At 43.6% G+C, this 27350-nt stretch overlaps 1 protein-coding gene across 1 annotated transcript in view; it reads right to left on the bottom strand.

Moving 5' to 3' along the window:
• Positions 1-294: 294 nt before the first annotated feature.
• LOC138527830 (uncharacterized) overlaps positions 295-27350 on the bottom strand; it is a 190140-nt gene continuing 163084 nt past the window's right edge. The window contains exons 2-5 of the mRNA XM_069639132.1: positions 11975-12030; positions 6752-6882; positions 6520-6637; positions 295-6381 (exon numbers count right to left, since the gene is read on the bottom strand). Coding sequence (XP_069495233.1) covers positions 3915-4922 — 1008 coding nt within the window. The 5' untranslated portion in view covers positions 4923-6381; positions 6520-6637; positions 6752-6882; positions 11975-12030 and the 3' untranslated portion in view covers positions 295-3914. The remainder of the gene's footprint in view (positions 6382-6519; positions 6638-6751; positions 6883-11974; positions 12031-27350) is intronic.

Genomic DNA, 27350 nt, shown 5'->3' with positions numbered 1-27350 from the left:
TGACATGTGGACTATTATTCTTTTCCTATTATGGTTGAAACTACTCCCATATAGAATAGGGCAAGTTAGGTATTCACCCCATCCCATTTCTTTAAATAAAGGGTTTGAAACTTGATTCCTTGTCTGTGTCTATCTCATGTCACCATGCCAATCTCACACTTCCCAGAAGTGTTCCCTGTTTCACTAACAAGGGTGACCTCCTAAACTTCTGTTCATTGGAGCAGATTTTAGAAATCCATTCTAACAAATTGGTGTTGTAGTGGCATGATATCAAACAGTAAAGACACAAGTGACCACAGTTGAAGGGTGTTTATTGAACTTCAATTCGGTTTGAAAAACGCCTATCTAATCCTAAATCTAAAGATGAGAGCAAGTTACGACCATCAAATAATAAAAACGCACTGCTAGTGGTGTCTTGTCAAAATAAAAGGGCCTATGCTAATTAACTCTATTGCCAATTCTTACTTTTAAGTACAAATAGTGTGGGAAACAATGTTATACAAAAGAAAAATTTTCAAGAAATGATATGTCAGGATAGTTGAGCCGTTAGCTTTCCTTCCCCTTGTTTTCAGCACCGGACAAGGCGGCACACTCAAGCACGAGGATGCAATTCAAAATCTCAGTATCAGGACCTTCTGTGCCAAAGTCTCTTTGCCATTTAAAGTCTCTTATTTCAGAGTGCCTGATGCGACAAACATTCAAAGTTCCTTTCTCCTCCGGATTCTCATATGCACAACTTCTCTGGTGATTCACTGTTCACATGTATTCAAATAGGTACAAACAATCCTATTTACACATACCACATCTTACTCCACCAATAGGAATATAGAAATTTTTCATAAAAGAAGGATAAGATGATACACTTTCTCTACTTGCACCCCTCTCTCTCCCCCATCAAATAGACCCCTCTGAAAAGTTTTTCCAGGCACTACAAGTCTTGACAACATAGACTGTGTGCGACATTCCAAATTTCAAAAAAACATTCTTGTTTTATTCAAAGTATTTAAATTGAAACATAGGAAACGATTTAAATTGAAACATAAAAAACTAACCTCACCTAACACAGTGAGAATGCTAACACTAAAACCAACAAAGTCTAAAAAACTAGGCTTCAAGATAAACAAGTAACCAAGACACAAACAAAATCACATAACACAATACAAAAAAACCTAAATGTGTCAATAAAAAACATATAATCCCAACATGTTTCTGTTCTTCAATGCCCCTTTCGGGCGAACATTCTTCAGGGGAAACTTTAAAACATCAAAACATCCACTATTCTTCTCAACACCGTGTTGAATGGGTAGTTTCAGGCAAACAGCCTAAAAGGAAAAGAAACAGAGGAAACTAATCAGATTTACCTTAAAAATGGTGAACCTTCAATGCACGTCGATAAATGACTGATAAGCTAGTTTTTCTTCATTGAAAAACCAAAAACCTTTCAAAAGGGCGTCCTAGTCCGCTGAGATATCGTCACACCTGGAAAAAACACACATCACACTACCAATGAGCCATCCATACTATTGTTGCCACGGATTATCAAAAATACCAGTCATGATAAATTCAAAAGAATGTGTGGTAACAGGGACATACCTCCACACGAGTGAAACACCCCACAGCGTGGGACAACGGGAGGAATTCCCTTGTTGTAACAGACTCCCTTGTTTTGGCAACCAACACCAGTCCACAGATGACTGTACAATGACACAGTGCCAAACTGCAATTAAAACAAAAGCAATCACAAGCCACTTCAGGATACCACCTCAATTCAGTGTCCCGATACATCACAATTACCAACATCAGGGGAGGAAAACAAGGTGCTGGATGTTTAAGTCTGTAGGGGTGTCACCCAAGCTCCCACAACCAAAAAATACCTACGGTCATGCATTAAGGTGACCTGCATCAAAAATGCTGTGTAAAAATAGAGCTATCCAGCAGGTGTTTACCAAAAGGCGAACTGCGCTGGCATGCCAAGAACCACAGAGTTGCGAAGGTGTTCTAATCAATAAAAGGAAAGAGCAGTGGAAAAAGGATAGCCCCGAGCACACCAACCGTCGCCTGTCCAGCAGGTGTTTTTCAAAGCAGAATGTGCGCTGACATGCTGGAGAGCACGGAGTACCAAAGACCGTATACAGCAGTCCTCTACTCAGGACGTGGTAAGAAAAATAAATAAACAAAAATAAACAACCAACCGTCACGTGCCTCAAATATTACAGAAGAACAACAAGCTTACCTTTAGCTTCACAAATGCAAAACACTCGCTAGTGAATCGCGGAGGTATAGACAGCCAGTACGGCACCCGCACACGTTTCTACCAGATACAATGATATGGTCCGGATGGCAACACAATATCAACTTCCAGGTAAACACAGAGGAAGGACAACACTATTCAACGGAGCATTCGCTAGCCAAAAACACGGCGGCCATCTTTGCCTGAAAACACCCCAACAACCAAATGCAAACCTTGTTGAGGGAATAAGTGCATAAGGGGACATAAATAACCCAAACCCAGAAACACATTGCAGATGTCAAAAACAAGCATATTAGCGATATTTGGAGGCATGGTAAATACAAATATTGAGAAGTTACATACTTATGAATGCAATGGACCAAACGTGTCACAAAAAGCAACGTTTGTCATATACAAGATGATTTCAGCCCAAACATGAACATTTCATACTTCTATCTTTGGCTTACCAGATACCAATCAATACTTTCGTTGAGCCCCAAAACATTACTTTGCAATTTGAAAATGATTTTCTGTTCTAGGTTCAGTAATTTCTGGTTAGTCTCAGCTTTCCCATGGCCATGCACTTTTTTCAATATAAGCCACGTAAAGGCATTGCAGCCATGTTTCATATCAAGAAAATGTTTAACTAAAGGGGCTGTAATCACTTGATTTCTAATGCAGCTCCGATGTTCTACCATGCGGACTTTGCATTGTCTATTGGTCTTTCCTACATACTGTAAGCCACAAGGGCATGTAATTAAATACACAACGTTAGATGTATTACAGTTGGTCATTTCATTAAACTCCCACCTGAGATCCGGCAGAATTTGTATTAATCTGATTTCTTTGGTTTGGGCACACATACTACATTTGCCACAAGGAAAATGTCCCTTTATTTCGGGTAAACCCCACAGTCTAGTTTGTCTCACCAGTGGTGTACTCATTTCAGTCACATCATTTCTAACCAAAATGTTCCTTAAATTCTGGCTTTTTCTGAAAGCCACCAAGGGAAGCAAAGCTTCTTTTCCTCTATACACCTTCTTCCATGTTTTCATCACAATAGATTTAATTTTGTAGGATACATTTGAAAACGTGTTGACAAACACAACACCAATCTTTCTCTTCATTTTCACATTTTTCTCCAGAAGAGCCTCCCGATTGTTATTATATGCTCTTTTTGAGGCAGTCTTAATCACTCTGAGTGGGTAGCCTTTATTTAACAGTTTTTGAGTCAGTGCATCCGCGCTTTGGCAGAAGTCCTCTTTCCTACTGCTGTTCCTTTTCAACCTTAAAAACTGTCCAAAAGGTAAATTAGTTTTTAGCTGCTTGGCATGATGGCTATTAAAGTGCAGAAGAGAATTCTTATCAGTGGTCTTAATATAGGGCTTCACTTTTAACACACCATTATAGTGGAAGATGGTGATATCCAGAAAATGAGTCTCAAAATCACATATGGAACCCGTGAATTTCAAAAAATGGTTCTGTTGATTCAACCAACTCACAAAACACTCAGCTTCTTCTCTCGTGCCATCCCATACAATAAGTATGTCGTCTATATACCTTAGCCATTTCCTCAAGTGTTGGATATAAGGATTAGTGGCTGGGTATATCACCATTTTTTCAAAATATTCAACAAAGAGATTGGCCAGGTTTGGGGCCATGGCAGCCCCCATGGCAGTGCCTTCTATTTGTTGAAAAAAGTCCCTTGAAATTGAAAAAAGTTTTGGGTAAGGGCAAACTCAGTACACCACGAAATAAAGGCACTGCTCACAGGGTGTCCATCCTCTCTGCCTAGCAAAATTTCTTCAACCACCTCTAATGTAGCTCTTTGTGATATCATCGTGTAGAGGGATTGAATATCCAAACCTATCAATAAAGAACTGCCTGGGACAAATTCTATGTTCTCTATTTTGTTGATGGCATCGGTGGTATCCCTTAAATAGCTTTGCATTTTCAGAACAAATGGTCGCAGATAAAAATCTGCGAACTTAGACAAAGGTTCCAAAATGGAGTTAACCCCAGATACTATAGGACGGCCAGGGGGGTCAACTAGTCCCTTATGTACCTTGGGCAAAATGTAGAACACAGGTATCCTCCCTTGTTCCCTAGTTAGGAACTCAGATTCTTGTTTACTGATCATCTCAGAGTCACATGCTAAGGTAACGTTTTCTTTTATGATCTTAGTCAGTCTTGCAGTAGGGTCACCAGTGAGTTTCAGATAGCTCACATTATCAGAAAGAAGTCTCTCACATTCCTTTATGTAATCACTGCGATTCATCAACACAATAGCTCCCCCTTTATCTGCTTGTCTGATAATAAGATTCTTGTCCTTGGCGAGTTTTAAAGCAGAGGCTCTCTGACGCTTACTGAAATTGGAGTTATGGGATTTCACGCAGGTCTCCAACTTCCGAACTTCCGCCAACACCTGTCTTTCAAAAACCGTCGATTCGGCGGTGTGAGAATGGTTGGGTGCACAGAAAGTCAACGCATTACGCAGTCCACTATAGTTGTTGCTATTGTAACCCTCGTGTTCGCTGAAATATTCATTGAGGCGTACTTTCCGCATGAATGAAAAAAACTCAGTACGAAACTCAAAAGGATCATGGGTTTTTGTCAAGTCAAAACTCAAGCCCCTATTAAGAGTATTCTCTTCTTCGGGGGAGAGTACATAGTTAGACAAGTTAATCACCATTGATTCCTTGTCCGACTTCGTGTCCTGACCTGATTGTCCCAATCTCCTCGATTGGGGCCCTGTCCTAAAAAAGGCATCCTTTGCCTTTGTCTATTGCTCCCCCTCTGGCCCCTTCCTCTGCCTCTGCCCGGGTTGGATTGAGCTACAGGTTCAGTGTCTCCTGTGCTCTCTTCACCTGAGCTGTACGAAGTGTCCCTAAAGTGTACACGTCTATTGTTTTTGGGAGCATGAGGTTTGTTACCAAATTTATGGCCCTCTACAACATAAGGGAAAGCCTTTTCATGGGTGAAATTAGTAAGGTCTTTTTTCAACCTTTTGACACTCTCTAGGGTAGTGTCGTTTTTAAAGTCTACTAATCCTTTGAGATGTTGTGCAAGTTTGGTTTTAAAAACATTTAGATCAAGGTCTTTTTTGAGTTAGTCTTCTAATTTCATAATATCTATCTCAATTTTCTTTGAGACTTCAGTAGCTGTGTCAATGATTAGGACTAACCAGTCCCTCCCGCACTTGTTTGATATGTAACTCCATTTCAATTTAAATTCCTTGTTATCTAAAAATAGACGTGGCTCATTTCTCACTATGAGACCCTGTGGAAGGGCTTGATTTTTCAAATACTCAAGCATAATAGCCCCATGCAACTGAGTACGTATAAGACGTTTCCTCAGTTGGCCCGATTCGTCCCACTGATCATTGCTGTTCATATTAATATCATTTTCGCTAGTTCCTGCCAGAACCGACAGTGTGTCTAACAATTTTTTCACATGATCCTCGCTATATGCTAGGCACTTATCTGAGGCCGTAGCCATATTATATGGCTGTGAGGTAGGTAATGTAGTGTCCTGGTGTAATATAATATCTCCTTATTCACAACCTACGAGACCACAAGAGCCTCTATAAACATGTATTCAAATAGGTACAAACAATCCTATTTACACATACCACATCTTACTCCACCAATAGGAATATAGACATTTTTCATAAAAGAAGGATAAGATGATACACTTTCTCTACTTGCACCCCTCTCTCTCCCCCATCAAATAGACCCCTCTGAAAAGTTTTTCCAGGGACTACAAGTCTTGACAACATAGACTGTGTGCGACATTCCAAATTTCAAAAAAACATTCTTGTTTTATTCAAAGTATTTAAATTGAAACATAGAAAACGATTTAAATTGAAACATAAAAAACTAACCTCACCTAACACAGTGAGAATGCTAACACTAAAACCAACAGTCTAGAAAACTAGGCTTCAAGATAAACAAGTACCCAAGACACAAACGAAATCACATAACACAATACAAAAAAACCTAAATGTGTCAATAAAAAACATATAATCCCAACATGTTTCTGTTCTTCAATGCCCCTTTCAGGCGAACATTCTTCAGGGGAAATTTTAAAACATCAAAACATCCACTATTCTTCTGAACACCGTGTTGAATGGGTAGTTTCAGGCAAACAGCCTAAAAGGAAAAGAAACAGAGGAAACTAATCAGTCCCACAGGGGAGGGGTAATTTACCAAATGTAAGAGTGGAATCAGTTCAAGAAAGAGAACAGTTCCACAACAGGTCTAAAAACAAATTAAACCACTTAGATTTACCTTAAAAATGGTGAACCTTCAATGCACGTCGATAAATGACTGATAAGATAGTTTTTCTTCATTGAAAAACCAAAAACCTTTCAAAAGGTCGTCCTAGTCCACTGAGATATCGTCACACCTGGAAAAAACACACATCACACTACCAATGAGCCATCCATACTATTGTTGCCACGGATTATCAAAAATACCAGTCATGATAAATTCAAAAGAATGTGTGGTAACAGGGACATACCTCCACACGAGTGAAACACCCCACAGCGTGGGGCAACGGGAGGAACTCCCTTGTTGTAACAGACTCCCTTGTTTTGGCAACCAACACCAGTCCACAGTCCACAGATGACTGTACAATGACACAGTGCCAATCTGCAATTAAAACAAAAGCAATCACAAGCCACTTCAGGATACCACCTCAATTCAGATACATCACAATTACCAACATCAGGGGAGGAAAACAAGGTGCTGGATGTTTAAGTCTGTAGGGGAGACATCTATTTGATGGGGGAGAGAGAGGGATTCACTGTTCACACCAGGCCCCCTGGGCTCAGACCCACTTTAACACAAAACCTTCAATTGTGTTCCCTCTGTCGGGCTCGGACCAAATTTACCTTATTTTCCAAACGTTCTTTACTGTATCAAAATCGAACACTTTCGACTGCGCAGGATTTTCCTTCACCCGTCTCATGACCACTTTGATTCACAAATCGTTGTTCTCTTTTTATTACAACCCTTTAACTTTCCCTTCTGCCACTTCTCAGCTCAATACCTTACTGAGACCTTCGATTGAGCGCCCACGCAGTGCCGGACCACTGTGTCAAAGGTATTGTATCTTGCTTTACAAAGTTCAAACACTCATCAGCAGTTCAACTTTACTTGCGTCTTTTATCACACACGTTTTAACAATGTTTCTTCCAGTGCTCGCCATATAATGTTGCTACTTGCAACCTTGGCTTTAACACAGACTGGTCTTGTATCGGTCTCCCCAACTCACTGGCTGTGTTGATTTCACTGACACTGCTTTGTTCTTGGAGCGAAGGACGGTACCACAGCGGCTGCTGCTTCTCCCTGCCTTGATTAGCGACGTGGGAGGGCCCCGGGTATCTCTGACACACAATACAGGATTCTTTAGTTTGGCTTCCTGGTCTTATGATTTCTAATCTCGAGGGCTCTTGAAAGTAACGGTTTCTTGTCGGAAAGGTCAAGGGAACTTCCCTTCTGTTTTGCAGTCTTTCGTCTCTCATTCAGCTGCAGTCTCGAAACTGCTGTTTCCTCGTGTACTTTGCCTCGCTCAGAGTGTGCTTTTGTGCTCCACCTTTTTATCAGTGTGATGGTCAGTAATTGCCTGACCTCGCCTGAACATTGCATTGGGACACGTCCGGTATTCTGCTCACTGTTAGTCTGTTTTCTTCCAGAGCCGGCTGTCCGTGTGAAAGTGTTTGTGCAGTTCCTACGTATCCTATCTGATAGGATAGGGTAAAGGTGTTACAGGAAAGAGTAGGATACTGCGTCTCACCATCTGGTGCCCTACTCCCACTCCCCGAGGACCCCTCACCCAGGTGATCCTTCCGCACTGGTCCACCCACAGGGTCTGGATCCAAAGGTGATGGCTGTGTCCTGGCCACCTGAGAGAGAGATCTGCGGGGACTAGCGGGTGAGACACCTTCTGGTTTCTCACACTAGGAAACTAAAACTAAAGATCAGTCTGTGTCAAGTTATTTACCTTGTCCTTGTGCCCAAAACATTCTAATCTGGCCCTCACACTAGACATTAATAACTAAGGGTGCAGGGAAATGTTTCTGACTTATGGTTGGCAAAAAGTGTTCATAATGAGAATAAACAGATACATCCAACAGAAAAGTATTTTCCAAGGAGAAACACTTGGATCCAGTGGATGGTTCCCTTCCATTGGATATGTAGGTAGAATGACAAATGTCTCTTCCAAACAACTGTTTCTTGATGTTCAGGTAGGATGGCAAAAGGGTCTCTTCCAAACAACAGTTTCTTTGTTTTTAAGTTAGTTTCAGAAAGTTCTTATGCAGACAATACATTCCCTATCATTCAACTCCTCCTTGGTTTCTTTGTACAGAATTCTCAAACATTCTTATTCATCTGATGAATTGTACAATAGGTTTTCTTTTTACAGCTTTGGTGGACCTCCTGGTATACTCCCCTGCCAGGAATCCTCTTATGGGTTCTGAGGATCCCCTGGGTGCTCTCCTGCCATGTATCTTCCCACAATGTTAAAGTTTGCATTCAATTTCAAAGTTCCTGGCCCATTTGGCTCCCAGGACTTCCTCTTTGGGCTTCCTGGATCCCCTGGTATACTCCCCTGCCAGTCATCTTGCCACAATGTCCTATAACCTTATATGCTTTTGGTGGATTGCCTGATCTACTCCCCTGCCAGGAATCCTTCTTTGTGGTCCTTCAGATCCCCTGGTGTACTTCTCTGCCAGGTATCCCCCCACCCCAAAAGTTAACTGCCATTCTCCTTTCACCAGGACTTCACTCTTCTTTAGTATGCCTCAGTTGCATCACTTTGCTGTATTTCTATTTGTTTATTTAAGGTAATACTTGTTCCAACTTTCCTCACATTGACATCTCACACATAGGGACTTGTACAGGTTTTGTCATTGCACTTTATCTTGTCGGTAGTCAAATATTCTTAATTCATTCACTTGTTAATACACCTGTCGTTATGCCCTGGGGTTCCCAATGGCTCTGGGCAGACTCACCAGTGATTTGCAGCGTTCCCGACCTATGGCATGTCTCTGCAAAGAAGCTCCCTCTCTGGGACAGCCTCTGTCATGCTGCGGATGTTCCTCCAGCGTTTCTTTCAGCTCCACGCTCACCCGTCGGCTTCTCTCTCTAACCTGGACCGAAGGATGCTGCCTTCTAGCACAACCGTATTCCCGGGGGCTCTGCTGCTGCTCCCGGGGCTCCGACGGTCTTCCAAAGGTGCCCGCAACATCTCACCTTCCTTTGCGTCAAGCTGGTATGTGACTGTCAAGTTTGCATGCTGCCGCATGGAAGTGCCTGTTCTTTAGACTTCCTCTGGCACAATCTTCTCCCGTTCTGCCTGCATTTTGTGTGCGGATGCCATTTTTAAATGTCCTGCACACTTGTGATTCAACCAAACAACTAGTCTACATATTCAGTTTTGGGTTTCTTTCAATACGCATCAACTCCTTCCTCCTCTTCCTTGTCTCAGTACTTGAGGCTTTATGGGAGTTGAAGTGATAAAGATCATGGGATTTCTAAATTGATGTTGTTTAAAAGTCTTATTTAGAAACACATCTGAAACAGGAGATGTTAGTTGTGTGTTCTGTATGTCTAAGGCCTGAATGGAATTTTGACTAAATTGACAGCGTGCCATTAGAGGATTAGGGGGTCATATGGTTTTCCTCAGGAAAGAAGGGGGCATACTGCGTCTCTTCCAATGGAGTAACCACCTTCCCCTGACAGTCATCTCCTTGCATATGATCCTCTCTCCTATTACCACAACCAGGGTCAGGATCATGTAGCATCTGCCGTCCCATGGCCATGTGGGAGGAGGTCTTCGCGGGGGAATCAGTGATGACTCCACAGGATTCATTACGCATACTAGATATATTAAATAGGAAAGTATGCGAAGAAGGCATATTCCCTGATTCCTGGCAACAGGCAATATTAATCCCAGTCTACAAAAAGCAGTCTTGCTTAGAAACAAGTAATTACTTTCTGCTATCAATGTTAGACATTGCAGGATTGGTATTGAAAGAGTTGAAAGCGTGGGCGAGGGGGAAAAGGTTTAGAGCAGGGTCAGCGACCACTCATAATATTCTCACGCTTAATCTATTGATTGGAGTAGCACAAAAAAAGAATAACCCCCCCTCCGCTTTCTGTAGTATACATCAACTTTGGAGACACTTTTGACTCAGTTGATAGATGGCTCCTGTGGCAAAAGTTGGCCAATTGGGGTGTACCTGCTTCCCTCTTGAACTTAGTAATACAATTGCACGAGGGCACTAGTGTGTGTCTGTGTGGGGGACTGAGTAGCAGGGATGCTTGCACAGCGAGCATATCCACAACTAGGAGTCTGAAGCAGGGATGTGTGCTGGAACCCTTTCATCCAGTCTATCTGGCTGATTTACCAAGCAGATTGTCTGTGGCAAGAAATCCCCCCCCCCCGAAAATAGGTACCAAACATGTTGTATGGTTAACATAAGCGGATGATATCATCCTGGCTGACCATACTTTTATCGGTCTCACGTACGATGGCTGATGCCTTTACACCCGGGAGAATGGACTTACCCTAAACTTGAGTAAAACGATATGTATTCTGGGCAGAAAAAAACGACTGCTGCGCACCGTGCACGTTACTGAGGGCCAATTGAGCAAATCCAGAATTACTGTTACTTGGGGGTGTGACGTTGTGGTACCTGCCTAGCGGTCTTATGTTCATCATAATCTTTAAACAGGAATAAACCAGGAAGTCCTGCCTGTATGGACTTTCCTCTAATGCCTTTTTGCTATGTTGTTTGGTTGCCTAGGAGACGGGGGCTCGAGAGCAGGAGCGAGAGGATGAAAGTTGCAGCTGGGCGTATTAGTCAGAGAAGCCGCATGAAGATATGAAAGCTGGCGAGTTGAATCAGTTAATTAGTTGCACCGTTGCGCTTGAAAAGTGTTTTTACTTGTGATTTTGAAAGCGATCGTTGTCGCTGTTGTGAGAGCTGAAGAGGAGGTGCCGTATCCAGTTGTTGTGCCATCTCAAGAGGTTCGTTTACATGCGAAGTGTGCCGTCACTTGTCTGGGCAAAGGAAGCAACGACAGTCGTAAAGAAAGCTGTAAGTCTGGAAGCGGGGCCAGCGATTGAAATCGCTATCGGCGGAGAGGAGGAGTCGACGTCGTCACGTAAGAGCTCCGTAATTGAAACAGTGGAAGCGGGACGAACTACCGATTGATGTCCACCTAAATAAAGTAATTATAAAGGAGGGATAAGTCGTTGCAAGACGAATTGGTGAATGCTATGCTGGTGTGACAGTGCCGTGTCAAGTAGCCCCAGCAACGGGTGAATGAAATTTATGTACGACCCCAGATGATCGTATAGTAACAGAGCAAGTCTTTCAACGTTATACTGAGGGAAGTTGTTTTCGGAAGTGTCCGCGAGTGGCTGTGATTGGAGGAGCTGTAACTCAGAGACAGTGTCAGTCAGAACGCCTATCCTCCATTATTCTTTTTTAGCCCTTCAGCCTACTATTAAGAAGGGATACTTTTTGGACACTAGAGAAAATGCTGGAAAAGCCAGGACTATATTAAATAATTACCCAGACTGCATGTAGAAGCCAACAAGTTTAAAGAGACATTTTGAAGCCAAGACTAAATATAGTTACCCAGGGAAAAGACTTACATAAGCAAAGCTTGAAGAAAACACAGGGAAGGAAGAAAGAAGGAAACAAAACGCCATTGAACAAATCCTTACCTTCTGGAAATTCGGAAGTGACAGCAGTGAAAGAAGACATATCCTTTTCAGTAAACCTAAAAGTTAAAAGAAAAGAAAGGAACTGTTGAATAACATTTGTGTGTTCTCTTGGTAATCCATACAACCTACTCATTGGCTCAGACTTTTTATTGTTAACATCTAAACATATTACCACAGGGGGTGCTTCTTGCTACCGCTAAACCACACGAAGAACTGATTGCTTTGTAAAAATAAGAAAGCGCTTGTACTAGCAAATTTGATTTTGAGGATTGTCGGAGATACTGGAGGTTATGACCTGAGAGGGCATTGTTGATATAAAAGCAGTGTTATTGCACTGCAGTGCTTTGGGCTGGACACCTTTGTTGTAAATTCTGAAGAAATGGGTTGGCTGAATGTTTTGGAAGAAAAGCTTTGGAAAGTGTTTTGGGACTCCTCTCTAGTTTTCAGATGGCAGCACTAAGGTTGACGTTAGGCTTGATGTCACTGGTGGGTTCGGTAACTTTTAAGCGGGGGCTAGAGGGATATTATACTTGAAGATGATGAATGATGCCACAATGCCTTCGGGCTGTTGCGCGCTTTACAAATCTGAATGTGCATTTGGCATCTTGTTGAAAAATACATTTGGTTCTCTGATAAGGGATTTTCAAGTTATTAATAAGAAGATGTTTGAGAGCATTGGCTGGGAACCCAACTGGTCTGAAGATTGTTACACACTGAAACAGCAATTTGTAAAAAGGTTAAGCTTATACGACTGGTGCAAGAATTATGACCATTTGGCCACCTTGAAAAGTTATATTGGGTATGCAGGTCTAACACACCATTTGTTTAGGCCCCAACACTATTTGGAGTTATGTCCCTCAAAAGATTTAAGGAGGTTTGTCTTGTTGAGACTGGGCTTCCTACCCAGTCTATCAGTGCTAGGTAAATATTCGGGAATACTGTTTGAGAAGAGGTTTTGGATGCTATGTAAGGGAGAAAAGGTTCTGGAAACCAACCGACATGTGTTAATGTCTTGCAGAATGTTGGGGAACATTTGAGTCAATTGGGATCCCTGGTTTATGAGTATGACACCCTTAAATAAAAATCATTTTGGAAGTATTGTAAGAATACTGATAGCATGTCTCCTTGAATTCTCCTGTTTAGCATATGGGAGAAAATTGATAGTATGCTAAAAGGTTTTTAAGATCAGGAGTACGTTTTAATATTAATATCACAAGCACCTTAAATTGTAAGTGTTAGGGAGTTTTACACAAGTTACTGTCTGATCAGCCAGGCTTAGTCTAGGAGGGATAAGTGCTGTAGTAAGGCACACAGTACTTAGAGCATACAATTGGTGCAAGGAAACACAGACACACTAACAGTTATATACAAATAGTTATTTATTTTCTATACACTAAAGCTTGTAGAAATAAGTCATTTAAGAACTATCCACACAGGTAAGGTAGCACACTTTAAATCACAAATGCAAAGCAACACAAACATTAGTGAAAACTACTACGTCTAATAAACAAACTTAAATTAACTCCTGCAGCTTTAGTTAACTTTTTCTTAACCACTCTTCAAAAGTCCAACCCTATACTAAATGAGTCACAAAGAGTCAAGGGGGATACTGGGGGTACAGTGACCAAGGGTTGAGGAGGAAAGAGGTAGGTAAGCAGCAAACAGAACAAAGTCTAAAGGGTGTCTTCCGGTTTGCAGGTAGGTACTAGTTTTAGAAATTTAGACCCCAATGGGTTGTTCACCCCAATGGGCTTCAGGGGAGGTCATTAGGAGTTTGACGGTATCCCACCGGTAATTCGAGCGGGATAATGGCAAACAGACCTACCGTTACCAGCACCTGATATCCCGGTCTTACCGGGATATTACAAGTGCCGGCATCGGCGGTCCTACCCCATTCTGTGGGAGTCCCATAGGACTCCATGGGGGGAACTGCTGATATTACCGGCACCGGTGGTACCGGTGCTGGTAATACCGGCTGATTTTTGCCAGTGGGGGCCTGATTTACCTCCAGCCCTTGGCTGAGCTAAATCCATCAACCCACAACGGCAAACTTGTAGTTTGGTGGGATGGGAAAAGTGGTGGTAACTGAATTAATGCCACTTTTCCTGCACTGGCAAATTTATGAGGTCCAGGGTCCCGTGGGTGTGGGGGAGGGCGAGGGGTGCAAGTAATAGCTGCAGCCCCCAATAAAACCTGAGCAACGCATCAAGGCCAATATAAGTACCTAGTTTGAGGGGTTAGAAATGGGAGACGGACACAAAGATAATGTTTTCTCAAGGTTTGCCATTTATTTAAAATAATAAGGGGTTTGGAAAAATGCCTAACTTTACCTAACCTAATAAAGAGGTCCTTGCCTAGCAAACTAAGACTAAAGAAAAATGACCTAGGGTCCAAAATATCTCTGTCCCTCACCCTAATACACACAATAAATTATACAAGGAAAATATGGCTAACTTTAGTTCAGCAAAACAATTCTGTAATTCAAACTTTCTTGTAAGCAGTCCTTGTCACCAGGGTTGGATTCCCTTCCCCTAGATCAATTCAGGACAACTTGAGTTACAGTTCTGATTCAACAAAGTTCTGTTCAAGATGATAGAAAAGTCTTTGTCAACCACTGTCTGTCTCTGGGACACAACAAATGTCTCTTTCACAATGCTTGGTTGATAATCGACAATATCATTCTTTCACAAACACAAATTTAAACCAATGTAATTGTTCATTTACCATGTAGCACCTTCGTCAAAGGAACTACTTCTTGTTAAGATAGCATTTCAATATTTCTAAATACTTCTTGAAACTAAATACTTTTGTCAAGATAGCAAAACTCAACTTGTCTCCGTGATACTACTGCTTATCAAACAAATAATAAAGTAAATGGATTCTCTTAGTTCAACAAAGGTTCTTTCAACCCATCTTGTGCCACACAGGTATTTTATCAAACCACCATCTTTGTTCCTGGTCCACTCGCCTGCCATGACTAACCACTATAATCCCTTTCCTGGTATACTTGCCTGCCAGGCAGAAAACTCCTACTATTTTCAAACTTCATGGCAATATTGACTCCAGTGTTCACCACACCAATCTGTTGGCATGGTTTTACAGTATCTTGGCTGTTGGCAAGATGAGATACAAACTTTCCCAAAAGTATGTCTCTGATAAGGGGGTTTATTTCGTGGTTGCTTTATTGAGGTTTTCTCGCAACTTCTTGACTGATGGTAATGCTGGTTATGAGCTTTTCCCTGTGGCTGTCTTAGTATGGATTTCTTGTTGCCTCTTTGCTGTGGGGAGTACTGGGCGAATGCTTTACCCACTGATAGTTTGCCTAAAGTATTTTGACAACCTCTTGGCTGTTTATAATGCTCATCATAATCGTTCCCCTCTTTTAGCTCCCTACAAGGGAACATTTGTATTTTCCAATTTGCTTTGTTTTTTTGAACTATACAATATTCAGAAAACAGTCTCTGCTTTGATTTATCAATTGTTTGGTATTCAAAATAGTTGCCTTTTAACAGTTTTCTTGTTTGGAGCGCTCCTGGGCCGGCATTCTTACTCAGCCAACTCACAGGTTTTCTGCTGCGCCTCCCTCCTGCTGTCTGGCTTTGCAGCAGTCCTTCAGCGTTCAGTGTGCTTACTTTCATGTTTCTGTGAGCCTCCGGTAAGTTGCGTTTAGGTCTTCGAGTGCAATGACAGCTACGTTGGTCTTCCGCGACTTCACCTTCATTTCCCAGCAGGGCCTCATTTTGGGTTTTAAATGTTCTGCTCCTGTGATTTAAATGGCAACAACTAGACCACACGTTTGAATATTCGCCATTCTGAATCTTGATTGCCTCCAAGCTTTTCTTCCTCGTCCCTGTATTTTTGGCATTATGGGTATTGAAGTCCATAGAAGATTGTGTGATATTAGTTTGCTCTAGTTTGCAGTAAGCCATCAGCAGTTCAGGAATTATAGGGGGATTGTGAGATAAAGAAGTCCCCACTGTCCCCTGGCATTATTCATCTCCCATATGATACCACCCCATGGTCAGGATCAGGAATCAGGAAGCGGCTGCCTTTGCCTGCCAACATGAGAGGAGGCCTATTCCAGGTTCCCAGTGATGATCTCACTGAATTCATCACACTATGCTTGAAACAGTACCTTTTCAATAAAGAACTTGGTACAGCAGGTTGGTCCCTAAGGCGAGGCAACATTTGTCCCTGGTTCAGGTTTCTTGGCCTGGGTGGCTGCAGAAGGCACTTTGGAGGGAAAAGACAGTTGCACTCGAGTAGTGGGGCACCCAGCAGTGTATCTTCGTGTCAATGGTGCGTTGCAGCCCTTCACAGTCTTCGTTTCAGCAACGGTTGTCACCTGGGAAACTTTTCTTCGGTTCTCGCCCCCTGACTCAGCTGAGGGGACTTCATGGACTGGAAAAGTGTCACTGCAGGCCCAGAAGGATGCCCAATGATGTTTTAGCCAGATCCACGCTTCACACGAGGTTGCAACGCAAAATGGCACAGGTCCCAGGGTTTTAGGAGTTTGCAGCGCGTTAGTGTCGCAGCTCTTTGTGTGATGGCACAAAATGCAGGTGGTCTTCGGACTGGTTGGTCCCACTGGTCTATGGGAGGAAGTTGTCTTCAAAAGATCTTCCCTGTCGCTTGGAATTCGGGGTTGTCTTCAGCGGTCACTCAACAGCTTTGACGGTCACTTGTGAGTTGCTGGGACGTCCCTCTTCAATTACTCTTCAGATCTTCAGTCCAGTGGTCGACTCTGAGGTTCAAATGCAGGACTCTCGCCTTTTATGCAACTGGCTGAGTCCACCAATCACCATTCAAGCCTCTCATGCAACTCCTGGGCGGCGACTTTCCAGGGAGACAGCCAGCCTCCCAGTTCAAACTGTTTCGAGGCAGGACAAAGATCATGGGAGTTTTATTTTCCCCCCGCCCCACTTTACGTCCTTTCAGGCACTCGAAGCCCCTTTAGCGGCGTTCCAAGAGAAGCCTGCCTAAGACAAATGGCCCATCAAGACCTCCCCCTCAAAGGAAGGTAGATGAAGACTCAAGTAAGATCAACAGGGCTTAAAAAAATACAGCCAACATTTTAGGCAAATTGTTCCTACTGCAGCTGCGAAGGCAGGCTGCGGTAGAAGTCCACAAAAAGTCATTCCAAAAGGTACACTGCAACCAGCCTGTCACATGAACTTGTAACAGTAACTAAACGTTACTGAAATAGTGAGAAAAGGGAGAACATGTTTCCCCCCAGCACTCCACATAAGGTGGGGTGTGCTGATCTCACAACATAAATTACAGGAGGGACATAAGGATGTCTCCCTACCCTGGTAACAGTAGTTAACCCAGGTAAAATAAAAAAGGAAAGCTCAAGGAGCTTCCAGCAACAATGCACAGAAAGTGCTGTGTGCTGCAGTAGTAAAAGGTAGATGGCAAAAAACATGGAGGAAAGCATAACTCCATAAAAGAATATCAAAAAAGAGATTAAAAAAAGGGTTACCAATTACAGGGTAGAAGACTGAGTGAGTGTGGAAAATGGTACCACTCACTCAGTCAGATACAAACCAAGAGTCCAGCAAAACATGCTGGGGTACTAGCAGGTGGAGAGAATTTTACTCAAAAAGGAATTCTACTCTAACAGGAAGTATGGTAGTTAGTGTAAGTGTATGGTATTTATTTGTATTTCATTTTGATGGTAGGAAAATCCGATAATTGGAAGGTGATCTGTGATATTATATTAATTTTTTAACTTTATATTGTTAATGATGACTAAAATGAAGATTGTATATTTGATCTATTAATTCATTGTTTGATATTTGTGAAAACTGCTATGAACTAGATAACATTACAAATAGATAAAAACATTTTAAAAAAGTATTGGTGGATGCTATATTGTTTTTTTTTAGAAGAGTGCCCAGGGGCTCCATGTAAAGGTTAAAAAGGTTTGGTGAGAGGATGGAGCTCACTGGACTACGCAGGAGACCTGGAGTTGGTTAGATTGCAAAAAGTTCATCTGGACAGCCTGGTGTCTGCCCGAGAGGTACGAGGTAAACTAATTCAGGACAGTGCCAGGGAATTGCATCCTGTAGCATGGAGGGAGGAGGATGCAGTGGTCGACTGTGTTAAATGCAGCCAAGAGGTCAGGAGGCATAAGTCGCCTGTATCCATGATTTGGAGGGCAGCATTCACCACCTGGATGGTGGCTTTCTCAATGCTACAAATGCGGCGGAACCCTGACTGATAGTCATTTAGGAGGTGAAGTTGTTTGATGCTAGAAAGTAGTTGTGTTATAATCAACACACACTTTTCATAGATCGGCAAAATTACTGCCACATTTACTATGTCACTATTTAATGAGAACGAAATTCGTCATATTCCCAAAAAGTGTCGGACCAGGATGTGCAAAAACAGCAATAGACTTTAATTCATACAAAACATATCATAATTAGTTAATAATACACAAACAGCAAATCACATAAAATCTGGGATGTCAACATTGAGACATAGTAAGCATCTAAAAGTGCCAGTGCTATACATTAAAAACCTAAGGTGTGTATGACCATAGTGGTGTAGGTGCAATCACCAGATGGCACACGCGCACCCCATGGATATATAGCAAAACCACAGGCCAACTAGTGTGAAACATGTCACAAGATGTTAAATGACTTATATATATATATAACATGTATCTTTCAGGGCATCAATGAGTCAATACTCCAGCATAATTATAGTAGCTCCAATGGTGCTCCCACTAGTTTCAACAACTACTTGCTATTGTCGTCTTCCTCGGGGCCAATACACACCACACTACAAGCAAAACAATCCAAAATGAACTACCTAAAACAACCCTCTACCACAGTGATGCCAACATCCAGCCAAAACACTACAATTATTCAAAAGTACCTGTTCTCGAGGTCTGCGGGTAACCATTTGCTGGCCTTCTATACTATTCCATACTTCATGAATGCTGGAACACAAATCACAGGCCATGGGATCAATTACTATCCCACACTGCAATTAAACAAGGGTTTAATAACTCCCCCAATCACTAACAATTTGCCCACATTGAACATAACTGCCCTAATATAGCAGAGCTCCCTATTCACTAAATAACACCTTTTAGGTTTTTGTCGTCATAACGACTACACTTCCACAACTATTCTTCAACCATATTGAAGGCTCAGAGCACGCCAAATAATCATGTGCGTTCCCCACAATTTTGCTCTTTTAAAACACACAAAAACAGAGAGCGCTGGTTTGCCATCATGTTAATGTAATGCTGCTCCTCCCCTCAAGCGTCCTGCTGTAATCAAAACGCTAGGCAGCGCTAACCGGCCCACTGAGCCCGCCTACCCTTTATCCTCAAAATATCAAAGATAGGAGCTGTACTCTCTGCAGCAGCGTACTGCGTGCAATCAAACTAGCTGCTTCACTACAGCTGTGCACAGCATTAGTTATGAAATCACAGCCTTGTTGATGATTTTAAACATGAAGGAAGGACTAAGCTAACTAGAACGCTAAAGGCAGCTTTGCATGGTGGGCATATTGGTGTGTAAATTCAATAGAGACACTTCTAGATTTCAATGTATAATCGATGTACCTACCATGTACTCACATCAATTTCAACCTCAAATATGAGTAGAATTACTGAGCCTTTCTCACTAATTACATTTTTTGTAATAATGAATCCAAAGGCCTAATTTAAAAAGGCATAATGTAAAAAGAACATAATATAGAAGAGGCGATCAGCATCTAATATAGCACCCCAAAAGCATCGTTTGTACAATTCTCACACCAGACCAGCCTAATTGGTAATTGAAGCCATCAATATGGCAGTTTAATCGATATCAAACATTGTTACAATCTAGACAACAAGGTTTCCATTGGCTCTATGCCACTTCTCATTACTTTATAAATGACTAGCCACTGTGTGTCTTACTCTGTGTGGCTCATCTGACTGAAGTGGGACACAATTGGAGCCATGGCTACTCCATTGCATATCCTGGACTTGTGTTCTTTAACACAAGTGCACTGCATGCATAGTTTTGCCCACATACAGTTTATTGCAAGGACAAATTGCACCATAAATAAGACAGGTGGTTCTACAATTAGTAAAATGTTGCAGCATCCGTGTGTGATCTCTAGCCTAAAATGAGGCAGTTTGTATTGTACATTCACAAACAGCACAATAACCACACTTGAAATACCAGTGGCAATCCCAGTAATTCACAGGTATCACTTCTATTCTTATTGTCCCTCGCTGCTGCATGCACTAGTGATTGGTGCGGGTTGACGCCCTTTTTGAACGCAAACAGGTTTTTCTAATTCTGGTTCAACCACTAGTAACATATAGCAGTTGTGATTAATAATATTACGTAGAGCATCACTCAAATGTGGCGCATACCAATGTGGTATTAGGGATCTTTGCCTTAGATTCCAACAGATGTTCGCTGGGACAAAAGTGGGCATGTTTAATAGAATGTTTCAATAACTCCTTCGGATAACCGCGTGCCGCCAGATGACCTCATAATATTATCTTGGACATAAAACTCTGAGAGGAAAGTACAATTTCTCCAAATACAGAGAAATGTATTGAAAGGAATGTTATTGTTCATGCTCCTCAGATGTTGGCTAGTATGATGCAGAATAGTGTTTCTATTTGTTGCTCTTATAAAGAGTGTCACCTCTAGATGGTCCAGTCACCTGTACCAACAAATCCAGGAATTAAATGTCTTTCTGGCTGGATTTTATAGTACACTTCAAATTACAATTTAGTGTATTCAACCAATCATAGAAAGCTGTTAAGGTCATAGAATCAATAGAATGTCATCAATATATCTGATAGGTTTTGATTGCGTTCCTAAACCTATTATTTGTAGATAAAACATGTGTATCTTCAAAATATTGTACAAACGATTTGGCCAATGCAGGGGCAAAGAACATATTCCAAGTGCAGTAGTTCCAAGCAGAGTGCGGAGGCAAGTGCAGGACTGGCAGGAAGTGCGGGGGTGGGGGAACAAGTGTGCCAAGTCCAGCAGAAGCCAAGATAAGTCTTGCGGTTCTGTTCTGGATACGCTGAAGAGTTTGGAGAGTAGAGGTAGAAAGATTGAGAAAGAGACTGTTGCAGTAGTCCATTCTGGAGAGAACAAGGGCTCTGGAGACGGTGGGCCTTTGGTGGAAAGTGAGAAAATGTAGAATACCTCTGAGGAGGTGCAGCTGGTAGTGGGACTTTTTGGAGTGGAAGATGGCTGGCCCCCAGATTGTTGTGCCTCACTGGTGGCTGAGGGCGCAGGACCAAGGGAGGCTGGCCAGAGTGAGTGTGGGAAAGCGGGAGCAGGGGTCCCAATGAGAATTATCTCTCTTTTACTGGCATTAAGGCAGAGATCATTAGCAGCACACCAGGACTGAATTGCGGACAGTCAAGAATGAGCAAGGATGAGGCTGAGGGTAGCCTGAAAAAGAGTTGTGTGTCATCTGCATAACACTGAAAGTTGGTGGTGAAGGCAGAGATCGTGTGGGCCAAAGGGGCCATGTAGACATTGAAAAACCCGGGGGATAGATTAGATCCCTGGGGGACACCACAAGTAGAGAGAGTGATAACAGAGAGAAAAGACACAAGTTCCACCTGGGAATGCTGGTCAGAGAGAAAGGACGCTAGCCACGCCAGGGCCTGATCTGTGATGCCTAGGGTATCACAGAGACAGGAGATCAGGATGTTGTGATTTGCCGTATCGAAAGCAGAGGAGAGGTCAAGGAGAATGAGGACAGAGGGAGAGTTAGAATCAAGGTTTGAGAGCAGGTCATCACGGGTGTCCAGAAGAGCAGTTTCCGTGCCTCTGGATGCCCTAACACCAAACTGATGGTCATGCAGACAGCCAACAGATTCAGTGTGGAGGGAAAGCTGAGATATCCAACCTCTCAAGGAGTTTGCCCAGGAAAGGAGTGATGAGATTGGGCGATAGTTTGCCGGAATAGAAGGGTTGGCAGAAGGTTTTTTGAGCTAGGGTGCACGAGAATGCTTGAGAGAAATGGTGAAAACTCCAGTGGCGAAGGAGAGGTTGCAGAGGTCTGCCAAGGCTGAAGCTAGAGAGTCAATGTTGTCCTTGATGGTTTTGGAGGGGCAAGGGTCCACCTGTTTGGAAGAGGCTTTCATAGACCGGACTTGTTCAGAAACTTTCTTAGGTTTGACGGGGAGAGGGAGGAGAGAGGAGGGGACATGGTGGTGGTGGCCGAGGGGGGGGCCCAAGTGATGAAGTTGCACGAGTGGATGCGGAGGAGAGAGAGGACAGGATGTCTTTGTTTTGGCGGTGAAGTGTGTAGCTAGGGCCTCGCAAAGGGCCAGGGTGGTGTGAAAAACTCATGGTGGCAAGAACGACACAAGTGATGACAGTTCAAGGGTGGTTATTGAACAATGAAGGCTGTAAGCAGGTTGGAAAAACACCTAATCTAAATCTAAGATGGGAACAAGCATTAACCATCAAATGAAAAATAAGCCAGTCCTAGTTGCATCGTATCAAACAAAAGGGCCTATACAAAGAAACCTATTGCCAAATCTCACAACTAATACAAAAAGGGATGTGGGATAGTTCTTGAGAAAAGAAGGAAGTGTTCTTAAATAATATTTCGAATGGATTGTGTCTCCCACATATTCCTCATCTTAGATATAGTCTGCCAGCTTTTCTGCTTCTCGGAAAAATTTTGGCCAGAGGGCGCTGTGCTCGAGGCCGTGTAGTCGTCGTCCTTCGAGGGCCGCTGTCGAGTGTCGACGTCATCTGTCGTATAAAGGGCTTGAGCCACGCCCGTTGGTCTCAGTTCTGTTTTTCCGAGCTTCTGTTTCGTGTTTTGAAATGGCGTGTCAGTTCTTTCTTTGAGAATATGTCTTCATCCTCAACTCCTACCACACCTAAGATGGGTTTTAAGAAATGTCTGAAGTGTGGAAGGAAGATGTCCATTACCGATCCTCACTGCAACTGCCTTTGGTGCCTCAGCCCTGCCCATCGGCTCGACGTGTGCGGTTCGTGTCAGGCGATGTCGAGTAAGGCTCTTAAGGAACGCCAAGGTAAGCTAGCGGTAGGGGAGGAGTCTTTTAAGTCTGCAAAAAGACAAAAAGACTCGGGAGAGTAGAGTAGAAAATCTCATCACGAGGCGATCAAGGTCGAAGAGTCGTTTGAGGAAATCTTCCTCCTCTTCATCTAAAAAATCGAAGAAGCAACGTCGCAGATCTTCTTCCTCCCCGCCTGATAGAAGATTTATTTCATGTCCTTCTAAGCATGATTCCCCTAGAAAATGGAGGGCCTTTAGGGCTTCAATGCTACAGATTTTTGAGAAGGCGACCCGACCCCCTCAAAAAAGTCGCTTGAAGAGCATGCCCGTGTCCACTCCAAGGGTGACAAAGGGAAATCTAAAACTAAACACGCAAAATCCGACAAAAAGTCAAGGGCATCCTCGGAGAAAGATTCTCTGGCACCACATGAGACAAAATACAAACCTCTGGTGCATAAATCGAGGTTAACAGAGGACAAAATGGCATCGTCGTCGAAGTCGGGCATCGACTCAACGCGTCCTTCGATGACTATGTCGAAGCCAAAGATGGCGTTGATACCTTCGACCACAGTGTCGAAGCCTCTCTCGACGACATCGAAGCTTTCCTTGATGACCTCGAGAATTCCTTCGAGCATATCGAAGCCAGCATCTATTCCATCGACGCCTTCGACGAGGAAATCTTTAATACCGAAACCCACAGCGATACCTATGGCTAAACCTAGATCAATGCCACCAGCTTTACCAGATAACATCTTGCATCCTCAGCCCAGGCAGGAATTCTTTAAATCCATGTCCTCTATCTTTGAGGAACACTCCTCTGATGAGGATATTACATCAGCTGGTGTTAAATTTGGGACAAGAGAAGTTCCTTAGGAACTAATAGACCCAAATACCAAAATAGCTGACCTTTATGACTGCCTTCAATTGGCCAGTGGCCTAGATACCTCCCCTGAGGTAGAATTTGAAAGACCAGACCCTGCAGACCATGGAGAACCTGGGTATAGGAACCTCATGGGAAGGGTAATCGATTTCATGGGGTGGAAGACGGTGTCCCCTGAGTTACAACCAGGATGACATGACAGATATTATTGATGAAGGGCCACAGAAGGATCCGATCCTTCCTTTCCACAAAGCTCTGCAAAAAAATAGAAAATGGTGAATTGGGAGAACCCAGAATCTTTACCAGCTGCCAATAAAAAATGTGTGGGAAAGTACAGACCTTCATCTTCAGATCCAGAATATCTGTCTAAGCATCCCTCACCCAAGAGCTTGGTGATTCAAACTGCGACTGCAAATAGGCAATCAGTTTATCCTTCCATGCCACCTGACAGGGACGATAAGAAGATTGACGCTTGGGCGAGGAAAGTCTTTACTTCGGCCAGTATGGCCCTTAAATCCAGTAGTGTAACGTGTACTTTAGCTAGATTTACATACACCCTGTGGGACTGTTTGAACGCAGCGGCTGAACACATCCCGGAGGGTGAGGAACGGGATGGTTTCCTGGCGATAGTAAGGGATGGAAAGGAGGCTATAGAGGAGTGCCTCAAGTCAGGACTGGACTCTCTGATAGTGTGAGCAGGTCCATGGCGTCAAGCACAGTTTTACACAGATTTGCTTGGCTGAAGAAATCTGGTTTTGCATCTGATGTACAGTCCAGGTTACTCAATATGCTCTTTGACGGCTTGAGGCTGTTCGCCTGCAAGGCGGACGAGAGTTTGGAGAAGCTGCAGACCTTGAAAGCGGCAGCTAAATCACTCAGTGCTGCTATAAAACAGCCCCAACAACATTCATACGCAGGGTCATCTTCCTGGAGAATCCGTCCCTTTCGTTTCTAATCCTCTTTTGGAAAAGGGATGGGGCAGGCCAGTCAAAGAGGTCAACAGAGAAGACCCCCCTCGTGGTGGAAAGGGAAAAGGTGCTGGATCAGCCCCAGCAGCGGCTACTTCCTCCTCAGCCACTTCTGCAGCCACTGCAAAGCCACTCTGAGGTCTTTACCCACAAAACCCTGGAGGGAGGCAAGATCACTCGGTATATGAACGTATGGCGGGGCATTACGTCGGATGCCTGGGCGCTGGAGATAGTGACCCATGGTTACTGCCTTCCTTTTCTTCAAAGACCTCAAGATCATCCACCAGGAGCCAGCTCTGTCAAAATTCCAGATCCGCTCCTTGTGCAGGAGATTTCAACCCTGCTAGAGAAAGGTGCAATAGAAAATGTACCTGTAGCGGAGAGGAACAAGGGTTGGTACTCTCTCATCCCCAAGAAGGATGGAGGATTGAGACTCATCTTGGACTTAAGAAATGTGAACAAATTCCTCAGGAAGGACAAGTTCAAAATGGTCAACCTTTCTCAGATCCTTCAGGCTCTTCAACTTCAGGACTGGCTGGTATCATTGGACCTACAGGATGCTTACTTTCATGTGCCAATCCATCTCAAGCACAGAAAGTACCTGAGGTTCTCAGTTGGCGGATCTCTCTATCAGTTTCGAGTTCTGCCATTTGGGCTGACCTCCGCCCCAAGGGTTTTCACCAAGCTGATGGCGATAGTGGCAGCACGTCTCAGGAGAGGGGGCATTTACATTTACCCTTACCTAGACGATTGGCTAAGCGGAGCAAGTTCACCCGAACGAGCCTGGGAACATCTAACCATGACCTGTCACTTCCTACACAAGCTGGCCTTCTCCCTCAATTACAAGAAGTCACAAATGATTCCAAGCCAAAGACTCCAATTCATCGGAGCTGTCCTGGATACAACCTCAGGGAAAGCCTCGCCTCCCGAGGAAAGAGCTCACCACATTCTGCAGGTGGTAACAAGGTTTCAAAATGCCAGATATCTGCCGGCTTTCGATTTTCTAAGGTTGCTAGGCCTCATGGCATCCTGCATCTTTCTGGTGCCACAGGCCAGGTTGAGGATGCAATCCCTTCAATGGGCCCTCAGGACTCAATGGTGCTAGTTTTCGGGAGAGATATCAGATCTTCTGCAAGTCCCGGCCAGAGTGGCCCAAGATCTTCTATGGTGGGCTTGCAAGGAAAATATCCTCAAAGGAGAACCTTTTTGGCAACCATGGCCGGAGATAATAGTAGTGACGGATGCCTCACTCACAGGGTGGGGAGCCCATACCAACGATCTGACAATCAGCGGTCGTTGGTCTCCATCTGAGTCCAAACTACACATCAACCTTTTGGAGCTGAGGGCAATCAGACTAGCGATGAAGGCCTTTCTGCCCTCTGTACGGGGAAAGAATGTCCTGATAATGACGGCCAACACAGTGGCTATGCACTCCCTCAACAAAAGAGGAGGCGTAGGATCACTACCGCTGTGCATAAAGGCGATGCAGCTTTGGTTTTGGGCAATGCAAGAAGGAATCTCTCTATCGGCAGTTCACCTAGCCGGAGAGAAGAACACAGCGGCAGATGCTTTGAGCAGGCAAAGCAGTCTCCCACAAGTGGGAACTAGCTCAGGAAGTCCTCTGGAGATCTTCGCCCTTTGGGGAACCCCTCAAGTGGATCTGTTTGTGACCAAAACCAACCGGAAGTGCGAACAGTACTGCTCAAGGGAATTTCCCCCAAGATGAGCTCTAGGGGACGCGTTTGTGGTGGACTGGGTATTTCCACTCCTATACGCGTTCCCTCCAGTTCCCGTGATTCCTCAAGTAATCAGGAGCTTGAGAAAGTTCAGGAAAACCATGATCTTAATTGCCCCGGATTGGGCCAGGAGAACGTGGTACCCGGACCTTCTGGACATGTCCATCTGCCCTCCAATTCGTCTTCCACAAAGAGAGGATCTTTTCTCGCAAAAGGACGGTCAAGTTCTCCATACAGAGGTCAAAGCTCTCAGGCTTCACTCATGGCTTCTGAGAGGCTGAGATATAAGGATTGGGACCTTCCGGACAACGTTATGGAAATGTTGCTTTCGGCCAGAAGGCCAGCAACAAAATCCTTGTACCGGTGTCATTGAAAGAAATTCAGTAACTGGTCCAGGGATAAGAATGTGGATCCTTTTCAATGTAGCACTCCCATTGTGCGTTCTTCTCTTTTACATTGGCACTATTAAAGGATATTTAGCAGCGCTATCTATCTTCAAGCACTCCTCCGAAGATGTTTCTTATTTTAAAATGCCTTTAGTTGTTCAATTTCTTAAAGGGTTAACAAATGTGTTCCCTCCTACACCATTTCAGATTCCCATCTGAGACTTAAATTTAGTTTTAAAATGGGGGGCGTGGCTTGATGGCTACGTGAGAGGATGCTCCTTGGAGGAGCTCCCGATGATCCGATTTTGATCCTTGGAAGAAGTGATGGTTTTCGGCGGACTTTCGAGCCCACAGTGCATCCAAGGGTGCATGAAAGTGGGG

The sequence above is a fragment of the Ambystoma mexicanum genome, chromosome 7q (genome assembly GCF_040938575.1).
Source record: "Ambystoma mexicanum isolate Mex_15411 chromosome 7q, UKY_AmexF1_1, whole genome shotgun sequence".
Lineage (NCBI taxonomy): Eukaryota > Metazoa > Chordata > Amphibia > Caudata > Ambystomatidae > Ambystoma > Ambystoma mexicanum.
This window is presented reverse-complemented; position numbering and strand designations above follow the sequence as displayed.